This window comes from Protomyctophum parallelum (genome assembly GCF_964188405.1).
Source record: "Protomyctophum parallelum genome assembly, chromosome: 16".
Taxonomy (NCBI): domain Eukaryota; kingdom Metazoa; phylum Chordata; class Actinopteri; order Myctophiformes; family Myctophidae; genus Protomyctophum; species Protomyctophum parallelum.
This window is the reverse complement of record NC_139711.1, coordinates 29,546,101-29,558,690: the sequence shown is the minus strand read 5'-3', so window position 1 is coordinate 29,558,690 and position 12,590 is coordinate 29,546,101. Positions and strand designations below refer to the sequence as shown.

The 12,590-nt window shown below is 40.3% G+C and overlaps 1 protein-coding gene across 1 annotated transcript in view; it reads left to right on the top strand.

The window, feature by feature from the left end:
• LOC310873709 (protein strawberry notch homolog 2-like) overlaps positions 1-12,590 on the top strand; it is a gene marked incomplete at both ends in the record, with an annotated part of 42,995 nt that overhangs the window by 3,798 nt on the left and 26,607 nt on the right. Inside the window, 2 exons of the mRNA XM_083786258.1 lie at positions 3,575-3,746; positions 4,182-4,743. Of these exons, the coding sequence (XP_083642384.1) occupies positions 3,575-3,746; positions 4,182-4,743 (734 nt within the window). The remainder of the gene's footprint in view (positions 1-3,574; positions 3,747-4,181; positions 4,744-12,590) is intronic.

Genomic DNA, 12,590 nt, shown 5'->3' with positions numbered 1-12,590 from the left:
TGGAAACTGCCCTTGGTTGAGGCAGTGGGTGCTCAGCTTTGAAAATAACTTAACTCATAAACCAACTAAATGGAAAAAGCAGCACTCAAATAAAAGGTGAAAGACTGGCTCAGACTGCTCTGAAGAAGGCTCTCCCGGAACGCTTCAGTGTTCGCAATTAAACATGAGAAATTACATCTGAGCCAGTCTTGCATCTTTCATTTTGGAGTGCCACTTTTTCCATTTAGTTGGTTTACGAGTTAAGATTATATGTATATATATATATTATGTATATTGGGATGCAAGAGATTAAAATAAAACACTGGTTTCAAGTGTCTGCATGTGGCCTAATGCATATAAGAACGCGGGGTGTCTTTGAAATGAAAGAGGTTGAGAATCACGAGGGACATGAATATGTAGGCCTACAATAATAATATGATTTTACATCTAAATGTTCTTGTTGATCTTCAGTGACCTCTGACACTCAGTTCTGATGTCTAACATAGATCCAAGATGAAATTGACCAGGATGGGAAATGTTTATTTATTTTAAACATTTTTAGCGTGTTTTGGTGCCAACTCGTACTTCAAAATAATGTTTGAGCGTTCCTAGCCGCCCAACACTTTTCTATTTGTGTAGCACATAGTCTATTAGTCTATTTCAGCACGGTTACTGTGGTTGCTGTGTCTATAGTTATAGTTAGTTGTCATTACCTCATCTCCTTGTCTATATAAACCCCTGCATCAAACGCACCGCTCACTTCACACTGGGTGTGATCTTTTTATTGTGGCATGACACTGTTTGGAGGGACTAGCCTACTACTACTATAAGAGAGTCTGTCTCTGTCTCTCTGTCTGTGTGTATGTATCTGTTTTTCGGGATATAAGTATCTCCACAGATGCATACTTTTGAAATATTCAACTTTAATTCTATAATGTCAATTAGCAAGAATCAGGCTTAAAGCCTTTCCCCAAATCAGATATGTCATATATGACTGACATCATTAGGGCTGTGAATCTTTGGGTGTCCCACAATTCGATTAAATTCTGATTCTCGAGGTCGCGATTCGATCCAAAAACTTTTTTTTTATTTATTCAAAAGCGACTTTCCCTGACTCAAAACGATTCTCAATTCAAAGTAATTCTCGATTCAATACATAGGATTTCAGCACGATATACTCCAGTCTTCTGGCATGAAAGCAGAGTACATTTAGTAAAAAGCTTTTATAATTGTAAAGGTTATATAAACGGAATGATGTAAACACACAAAGGTGAATCCAAGACAACATTCAAAACGTTTTAACTTCTGACTGAGTCTGACACTCGTTTACGTTTTCTCACTCAGTTACCAGAATACATTCAAGTAAAAACTGCAGTAAAATAAATACATTACATGTATTTATTTTACTGCAGTTTTTACCAATATATAATATATATATATATATATATATATATATATATATATATATATATATATATATATATATATATATATATATATATATATATATATATATATATATATATATATATAATACATTACATGTATTTATTTTACTGCAGTTTTTACCAAATTTTGGTAGGCTTAGGCTATACCTGGTAGTAAAAATGCACACATGCAGGTATGCAGAAACCCATAATGTATTACACAGACCTGTACTTTTGAACTCAATCACTTGTTTTAGTGCACAGAGACTAGAGACACACACACTAAGGCCTGGGCTACAACTATATGGATCTTTTGCAAAACGCACATTTTTTTGTGCGTTTTGGCCTTTCAGCCACACGCAAACAGCGTTTTCGGCCACTCAAACTCAAAGGTTTTTGGAAAGAGATAAATAAGTGAAGATTTCCCAAAATATCCGGATCAGTAGATCTGTGAAGTCATGCGAAACTGACGTCACCGCTATCCGATTGTTCAACTTTAAAACTTAACATTATGTTGTATCAACTGCACCACATCACCAGCGAGCAAAGGCTCTGCTCTGCTGCATCCAATAATAAATAATATCAACCTACTAGTTCAGCACGGACTGGTGATTTCATTTGTATTGGTGCAGAGTGAGAAGCTTGAACAATAGGTTAATTGCGGACCACTACAGATAAGAGAAACTGTGGATATTAACCTACCAATAAGGACCCAGGCCAAATGCCATTGTGCAGTACCTTATACTTTGGTCATGACCCACACTTCATGAGCATGAAGATTGCTCAGTAGACAGAGAGCTTTGCTACCCTCCTTCAAAATAAAAACCAACATGTACTGTAGCAATACTGCAATATAGAACTACTCACAACAAGTCCAGAATTCAAAATGTACAAAAGGATTGGCATCAAAATGTACTTAAAGTACTAAGAGTAAAAGTTACTCATTATGCATTTAAGGTTTTAAAAGGTAGAAAATTATTTTGCAAATAGCTGATCCACAAGCTTGTGGATCAGCTATTTTCAAATGGCCAAAATGTAGGCCTATAGCCTATAGTAGCCTATTGAAGTGGTATATGTTTTGTAATAATTTAAATCTACAATGTAACTAGTAAAACGTTTTCAAATAATTGTAGTGGATCGACTAAAAGTACAATATTTGTAAGTAAAGGTATTGGAAATACTCAAGTAAACTACAAATACCTAAAAATTGTATATTTAAGTACAGTAGCCTACTTGAGTATATGTACTATTTACTTTCCACCACTGATGATGATGAAACCTAAATGAAACACACCCGCAATTAACGTGATTCCTTTCAGCTGTGTTCACTAGTCAAAAAGGCTAGCTTTGCACAAGTTTGGCACGTGTCAACAGCCACCCTGTGTGAACCCACACATAGTGATTTATTTATTTTATTTTGAAACTTAATTGCACCACAGTCGAGGTAAGAAGAAAATGTATTAATTCAATCAAATGTCAGATTCTTGTTAAAATATCAATACTGCAATGTAGAAATATTTCAAGAACACACTGGTTAAAAATGTATATATTTATATTATAGTAGGTCTATTGGTATCAAAATACACCCCCATTTCACAAGTTTTCAAATGTATAACGATCTTTTGAAAATGGCAAATCTACAAGCTCAAGCTCACAGTGAGCTATCTTCCATTTTCAAATGGCCAAAATGTATAGGGCTGAAGTGGCTATATCAGAGAAAAAATGGGGATCCTGGCACTGTAAACAAACATGATTTGCTCTATAACGGTCCATCGATTTGTATCAGTTTCATCCCCTTTGATCAACTTTATTGACTTGTACATCTCTGCAGCACCTGGTTGTTTAATGTTTTCAATTTGTAGTGGAGTAAAACTACAATATTTGCATCTGAGGTGTAGTGGAGTAGAAGTAAACCGCTTGGTAATGAAAATTGGAAATGCCCAGTAAAGTTAAAAAAGAAGAGAAATATAACTTTGTACTCTAGTACAGTATTGAGTTGGCTGCCTGCTTTTGCTATACACCACATGTTGCTATACACTAAATGTCTATGCGAGTTTGTAGATTTTCACTGACTGTTAGCCCTGGAATGGGGATGCTAAATGTATCTTGAACTGAAATGGCTTTAAGATTCATCTCGTTTGTCTTTTTCTTTTTCTCCTCCTATCCAGATATGGCAGCTGCCAGGTTTCTTCTTACCGGTGAGAACTTGGTCTGTGCGATCTGTCTGGATGTGGTCACCGAACCAGTCACCACACCATGTGGCCACAGCTTCTGCAAGGCGTGTATTCAAGACTACTGGGACACCAGGGTGATTTACCAGTGTCCTCTGTGTAATGCAAGGTTTCCAACCAGACCTCAAATGCAAGTCAATACTGTCTTGTCAGAGTTTGCTATAGGACATAAGAAGTGGGCTCAACTTCTAGAAAACCAATCTGCTCATGACATTCTTTGTGACATATGTTCTGCGAGGAAGGACATGGCTGTTGTGTCTTGTCTAGTATGCCTAACTTCTTTCTGTGAGATACACCTGGAGCCTCACCTGAGAGTTGCAGGCCTCAGGGGCCACACTTTATCTGCGCCTCTATCAGGTCTTGAAGACAGGTTGTGCAAGAACCATCACAGGCACATTGACCTCTATTGTAAGACTGACCAGGCATTTATTTGTGGTGGTTGCATGACAACGAACCACAAAAATCACCACGTTGTACTACTTGAGACGGAATACGAATCCAAACGTGCAGAAGTCCCGAGTGCGATAACTGCACGATCACACAGGCTCCGTGAGCTCAAACTCTTCACTAAGAGGGCACGAGACTTCAAAGAGCAGCTGATCTGCTCCCGGCCAGATCTAGTTGCCGTGATTGGGGACCGGTGTAGAGCGGCAGAGCAGCAAGCGGAAGGTTTCATTACAGAACTGAACATGGAAATCACTGAGCTCGGCAAGAAACGTGATGACCTGGAGCATTGCTTTGATGAACACCATTGCCTTGTCGATCACCATCGCCTTGTCCTGTTGCTGTCAAGCCTGCCCGCTCTGCTGAACAAGGACCTGAACAACACTGTGGTTGACTTCAAACTGCCTGATACCAACTGCGTTAGGAGATGTGCAACTCTTCTGGATCAGGAAGTCACTCTGCAGCAGCTGAAGGCTTGTGCTGTGGATGTGACCCTTGACCCAGACACTGCACACTGTGACCTCATCGTGTCCCCCGATGGGAAAGCAGTGATGCTTGGAGCAACACCTCAAGATGTCCCTGATGCTAGAAAGCGATTTAAACATCATGCAGTGTTGTCAAAGGAAGGGTTCAGATCAGGGAAGTTTTACTTTGAGGTCCAGGTAAAGGGGAAGACTAGCTGGACTGTAGGAGTGGCGAGTGCATCTCTTAACAGAAGGTATCCTGTCAGCATGTCTGTTAGGAATGAATGCTGGGTCATTGTGCTGGATGCTGGCCAGTATCGTGCATATGGCTCAGTGTCTTCTGGGTTCAATCTGTTGGTGAAGGAGAAGCTACAGGCAGTGGGGGTCTTTGTAGACTATGACGCGGGACAGGTCTCCTTTCATGACGTGGCTGCAAAAGATCTGATCTACGTGTTCTCTGGCCTGAGATTTAATGGTAGAGTACTGCATCCATACCTGTGCACTCGATCTGCTCGCTCTCCATCTGATCTCAAGCCGCTCACCATCACTTCTCACAGTCTCCCAAATTGACTCCAGTCAATACCACCCAAGGCGTTTCCCCTTCTCCACCAAAATGCGGCCTGTCAAGTCTGACCTTGTGTACTGTGAGTTTCAATGTGATTGAAATATCTGTGTTAATTATGTTTATATAATATATAGGTGTTAATACTTTTAAAAAGGTTTCTATTGAGTTTTAAAGTTGTCTTAATTTTGAATTTGTTTTAATAAAAGCTTTTATTTGAAAACATGGATATTTGTCCTTAGTGAAATCACTACAGCTTACAGGGTTGTTGTCTTATTTACCTTACTTATTTACCTACAGAGTGTGGTCATTGTGACACATTCCAGCAGAGGGCATCCATTGTTTGTTAATGTGTGCAATAGCTACATAAGATTTAAGCCTCATACACTACAAACGTGCACTGATGGCAGTCAGTGAACATGTGTTAGATTTTTTGGATCTTAGGGGCCAAATAGCATCAAATGGTGGTCTGTGGGCTGTGTCTCAAATCAGTGTTGTTTTCGTCGACTAAAATTAGGACAAAATGTTTCTACTACCTTTTTTTTTTCACTGAATAAAACAAAACAAAATAAAAACGAATCTATGATGACTAAAACTAAGACTAAATATACTGACAATTTCGTCAACAAATAAAAACTAGACTAAAATGTTAGGAAGGGACTAGTGGACAAGAGATCCAGTTATATAGCAGATCTACAATCTCACAACGTGTCGCACTGCGACGCGTTGTGAGATTGTAGATCTGCTATTTTCAGCATGCAACCAAAGTGTAAAATATGTCATTACAACGACATCAAGGCCTGTCAAAACACATTTTAGTCGACTAAATCAACTGTAGATTTAGTCGACTAAAATCGTATGACATTTAGTCGACTAAGGTGCTATTTACACGAGGATGGTGTTCATAAAAAACGGCAAAATAAAGTACCGTTTAGCGCTGTCATTTAGACGAGAACGGTGTTCTCAGGAGGTGAAAACGCATCGAAGTGAAAACGCCTCCCAGAGTGCAAATCTTTGAGAACACCGTTTCCTATGGTCTCCATATAAACAGGCAAAACGGTGAATCCGCAAAACTTATGACATCATGGCTCACGTTAATTGGCTCACAGCGGCAGCGCATAGCCTATGTTTATTACATTGATGCAGAGCAATATCATTATGATATAATGGAGTTCCTGAACAAGCCTCCCTCCTCGCCTACAAAGTGCTGCTCATCAGCGATGTTGAATGTAAAACCATGATGTAAATAAAAAGCCTTGTGAAGTTGTGATAGACGGCAGCCGCGGCAGCAACGTTTATTTAATAAATATATATCATCCCGTGGCGCGCCCAGAGCAGTGTTGCGCCGCTTGCGTCTTCTTCTTGTACGTGGGTGACCTGTCTATTTGGCAGCCCGTTATCGCCACCTAGCGACAGTATAGCATAATAGCACATTATATCATAACTTGTGCGTTCTCGTGTAAAGGGTAAGAAAAAATGAGAACGCAACGGGACTTTGACGTGTTATATGGAGATGGTCCCCGTCTAAAAGAGGCCTTAAACTAAGCTCTAATAGCTCTAATGCCCATTAGAGCTATGGACCAGAGCTATAGACTACACCATGATATATTAAGAGTACAATAGCATTGTGAATAAAAAGGTAGCCACTGTGTGGTTGCAGTGTAATGCTAAAGGTTTAATCACAGGGCTGTCTGCTTCATGTATTATGATTAAAGGTGCATTCTGGTATTGTGAATCAATGGATGAGTGCTATCCTTACGTTCATGAAAGCACCAACTTCAGTGTTTACTGACTGACCTATAATAACAATAATAGCACAGTGAATCTCAGACTGGGGTCCGGGGACCCCCAGATTTTGTGTTGTGTTTTTTTAATAGGCCTATAGCATCAACATCAGCTATATCGTCATATATACAATACAAAAGTGGTCTTGTCTGAAGTGGGATTCGAACCCACGCCTCCAGGGGAGACTGCGACCTGAACACAGTGCCTTAGACCGCTGGGCCATCCAGACGTGCTATATCTACTATAAACCCTATTATACATCGGCTATCTGATACTAGCCGATCTGGGAGCAATGGTTGATCAGCTATTTTCAACAAATCAGACATTTAAACTCTGTCAAATACATTTCAAAATCATATGAAATAAAACATTGGTAGGGTCTATCTATAGTAAACACTGATCACTGATACATAGTCCTTAGACCTAGAATGCCTGTGATAATTTAATTATACTTACTGTATGTAACAACAAGAGCCGTTCTAGGGCTACATAGTCCTATGAGTCATTATTAGTCGTCTGTTGGTTGCTTCTATGCAGCGTTCATCCCCATGTACAGTAACAGTCAGCCCAAACCATGTACAACCCAGATTCGGCACAAACAAGGGACTAAATTATTTTCGCTCCTATGCCACCAAAATGTGGAACGCCCTACCAACAGTCATTAAGACATGTGAATCCCTTGACTCCTTCAAAACCGCTCTCAAAGGGCACCTACGGATGGCTGCAATTCGAAACTGGCCTCTGTAAAATCTGAATCCCCCCCACCCCCCCACCCCATTTCCCTCACTGTATATTGTATATTTTCCCAGTGCTTGTACATTTTCCCTTTTTTGCTTCCCATATGATGAATTCCTGTTCTGTTCTTTAGCTACATAGAAATGTCTATTTGTATGTCTCTAAATGGTTGTATGTCTTTAAATGTTTTGATGAATTGAACAATGTGGACCCTGTTGTAAACAAGTGTAATGCTTAATTGGGTCGTCCACTCACAGTTGACAGTCTTTGTATTGAGTTTGTGCTTAAAATGTACTGTAAATTCTACAAACTGTTAATAAATATTTCAATCAATCAATCAAAAACCGTAACCTCACAAAAACAAGTAATCCATCCATAGCCTGATAACTGATTATCAGACTGTAGCTTTCTTCGGGATCTTTGGGCTGGAAGCCAGGCTAAATAATCCGTGGTTGTTGGAAAAAGCATCAGTGAGGTTTGAACTAACGGAATTATAGAGTCCAGATAAAAAAGTACTATGCCTAGTCCAGTACACCACTGAGGACACTGCTAGAATGGGGACCAGTGTCTGTATTGACTATTTTAGACGTGACGTAACCCGCTTCCGGGTTGTCTTACTCAAGGAAAGCTTCCACGTCATACATTTTCTTTGTCGTGGTGACGTGGCCACTTTACAGTTGCATCAATAATTAATAATTCTACTCGAGTTGGAAGCATTAACACCCATTTTAACCCTCAATGGCTTCCTTTCTGAAAAATAACGTTATTGTAAAAAATAAAAAAGATTCACGCGTTCAGAATCATATGTAGCTATAGAGGCGGACGGGACCCGGATGTAACGTAGAAGGACTACAATGACTACAAGAAAATCGCGGCAAAAAACTCGCGGGCGTGGCCTCACGTCACACCGGAAGGAAGTGACGGCCCCCTTCAAATACGGAAGAGAAACGTGGAGGGGGGTTTGGTCAGTGTTTGTTGGATAGTTGCCACGTCACCATGTCCGCCGCCTCGTCGTCGTGTCCGCAGCAGCAAGGTAAGCAATGAAATGTTATTTAATACTTAAACGTTGTTGTTGTTGTTCAAACATCTGTTATGACTTTATATGATGTTACTTGTTGTGATGTTTATATATTATGATCGTACTTTTTTGTAGCACCGTGTTCCAGTAGCCGAACGGTTAGCGTCGGGGGTTAGTGAACCAAAGGACCCGGGTTCTAGTCCCACTCGAGGACTGAGAGTTTTTCTGCTTTCTTACAAAAAAACACATTTGTTTTAGCATCTCGTCGAGGTCCATTATTCATTCAGCATTTGTTGAGCCTCAAATGGTGGTCCGTGACTCAGATACTGAATGAATAAAGGACCTCGACTTGAAGCAAAAACAGTTTTGTTTGTTAAGAAGAAAACAAACTCAGTCCTCGACTGGGAAGTGAACCCGGGCCCCTACGTTCACTAACCATCGATTTTAACCACTCGGCTACTGGATCACAGCTTTGTAAGGTAGTAGTATCATTTATAAACACAACAAGTAACTTCATAGGCGACATGTTTGAGCCACGGACTACCATTTTGACTCTCACAATGGTGGTCCGTGGCTCAAATGCTGAATAAATGATCGACTAGAGGTGAAAAGAGCTAACCTGACCTGACGCTGCCAGATCCAAGAAGCTTGCTACACAAATTTGTTTCACAGCTTAATACCGCCCCCATCTGGCAGCGTCAGGTTAGAAAAGAGTTTTGTTTGGTTGGTAAAAGCACAAAACATTCTGGTAAATTGTCGGGAAGCAAACAAACATTCTTTGAAATTGGCCGGAAAAGAACCCAGGCACTAATTTTAATAAGGCACAGTCACTAACCGCTCTCCTACAGTAATACATACAACAAAGGATTAAAAGCAATCTTCTACATTCTCTGTTTTTTTGGGAAATTAAGCAGATGCTTAACAATTAAACTATTGAGAGTGTAAAGATCTACTATTGGAGTCCATTTGGTTACCTAAATTAAATTGCTCTATATTGTGACAGTAATCATTGCTATAGAGTGTGTTCAGTACAGTGTTAAATAATTCTATAGTGTGACAGTAATCATTGCTATAGAGTGTGTTCAGTTAGTGTTAAATAATTCTATAGTGTGACAGTAATCATTGCTAGAGTGTGTTCAGTAACAGTGTTAAATAGCTTTATAGTGTGACAGTAATCATTTATAGAGTCTGTTCAGAAACAGTGTTAAATAGCTCTATATTGTGACAGTAATCATTGCTATAGAGTCTGTTCAGAAACAGTGTTAAATAGCTCTATATTGTTACAGTAATCATTGCTATAGAGTGTGTGTTCAGTAACAGTGTTAAATAATTCTATAGTGTGACAGTAATCATTGCTAGAATGTGTTCAGTAACAGTATTAAATAGCTCTATATTGTGACAGTAATCATTGCTATAGTGTTTGTTCAGTAACAGAGATAACTTTTTCTGAAACGGCAATTTTATCCAATCAGGAACGCAGTCAGGATACAGATTAAACAAGTGGAATTGTAATGTAACAGACACAAATAGAACTGGAACATTAAGCTCATAAATAGCTACTTTCTCCTGATTGGCTGAAAATGTGTCACATATAACTGATTTTTATTTAAAAACCCCTTTCTATTTATTAAAGAGCTGGAGAGACAGGAATATTCCTGTTACTTAACACTGTTACTGAACACACACTATAGCAATTATTACTGTCACAATAACTCTGTAATGCTACTGATGTTTGTGTGCAATATTTGAGCTGACAGGCCTTTTTATGTCAATCAATCAAGTCACCTTAATTCAAGTGATAGATTATATACAGGGGCATGCCATACCTGCACAGTAGAGCTGGGACTCGATTAATTTTTTTTATCTAATTAATCAGAGGCTTTGCGATTAATTCATCTAGATTAATCGCATTTTAATCTCATATCAATATTCAACCCGAGAACAGCGAGAAACCTTTTTTTTATGTTTTTTGGTATCCCAGTGAATCAATGAATAGTGACTACAGGATACCACTCATTTTCAACATTTTACTGTCATTAATATACCTGTTGTGGAAATAATAATAAAAGTCACCCCATTCTGTGTTGCCTATAGAACTGGAGGTCTGAAATTTTTTTTGTAACAGTAACAAGTACATCTCAGTGACATCACAAAGCTGTACTTACTTCATATTGTTACTGTTTTTTGTCAGACCTCCAGTTCTAGGCAACACAAAATGGGGTGACTTTTTATTATTTCCAGTTTTCAGTACTACTATAGAAAAGCGCCCAGTGAGAAACGTTCTGCGGTGAAAGAAAAGGTGCGATTAATTTATCTGTAGTTAATCGCGATTACTTTTTCTGTAGTTAATTAATCTAAATTAATCGCAATTAGTCCCGGCCCTACTGCACAGCCTTTGTGATCTACTGGTAGATCACAATGTAAATGTGGGCACCCCTGCAATACAGGATTCCTGTCCAGAATTGTTTTATTAAATATAGAGGGTTTAAGTCGTTCTAAATGTGTGTGTTTCTTTTTCTGTCTTTCTTTCTTAGGACGGCGATCAAGGTAGACAGCTAGCCTGCCTGCAACTTGAATGAGGTGTGTAAACATTTATTTCACGGGTGTGGGTGTTGACCTTGGCTTTTGTGTTCTCCAGATGTTTTTTAAAGGAGAGTGTCCTGTCCAGTGTAACTCCAAGTTACATGGGGTGGGTATGGTTGGAGAGTTTGTGACCATCCCAAGTGACGCTCAGTTCTTTTTCCCCGTCTGGGTTCCTCAGGTGGAAGCTGCATAGTTGGGTTTTTGATGGGTTGGGTTTCAGGTGGTTGTATTGTAGTAGCTTGACATTTCTTGGAGGGCACTTTCAAGGACAGACTCAATCTTCTGGAAGTCTGCTTGTTGGGTGGTAATGCAGAGGTTGTCGGTGCAGATGAAACGCTGGCATTAGGCATTGGGTAGTGGCTGGTCGTTTGTGTAGATATTGAAAAGGAGGGGGGGCGAGCACGCTACCTTGTGGGAGGCCGTTCTTTTGGGCTTTCCATTTACTCCTCTGGTCATTTAACTGGACATAGAAGCGCCTGTTGTTGAGGAGGCTTTTCCTGACCTTTGTGCGGTGTTGGACAGTGTCGTAGGCAGCAGAGAGATCTCTGAATGCTGCTCCAGTTATTTGTTTTCCCTCAAACCCATCCTCAATGTGTTGGGTGAGGTTGAGCTATGTCCAGCACAGGAGCGGCCAGGACGGAAACCAGCTTCGTCTTTAGTCAGCTTGGTATCTATGAGTGGCAACGAGGCGTTGGAGTAGCAGCCTCTCATAGAGCTTGTAGGTGATGCATAGGAGGGAAATGGGTCGGTAGCTCTTTGGGGATAATGGGTCTTTGCCAGGTTTAGGCATTGCAACCACTTTGGCCTTTTTCCAGACAGAAGGGATGGTTTTCTGTGCTATGCATGTGTTCAGCATCCCCACAAGCCAGGTCTTTGCGTTGGGTCCCAGGTGCTGTAACATTTCTGCCAGTAGGTCATCAATCCCTGCTGCTTTTCCGGGTTTCAACTTTCCCATTGCAGTTTCAAGTTCTTCTAGGTCGAAGGGTTTGGTTTGAGGGCTGGCTGATTGTGGTTGGTCTGATATCACTGTGCGATGGTATTCTCCTGTGGGTCGGTGGCGGTCTTGGTCACAACTGGTGGCCAACAGTTGTAACCAACACCGCCACCGACCCACATAGAATACCATCGCACAGTGGTATCAGACCAACCACAATCAGCCAGCCCTCAAACCAAACCCTTCGACTTAGAAGAACGTGAAACTGCAATGGGAAAGTTGAAACCCGGAAAAGCAGCAGGAATTGATGGCATACTGGCAGAAATGATACAGCACCTGGGACCAATCGCAAGGACCTGGCTTGTGGGGATGCTGAACACATGCATAGCACAGAAAACCATCCCTTCTGTTTGGAAAAAGGCTGGAGT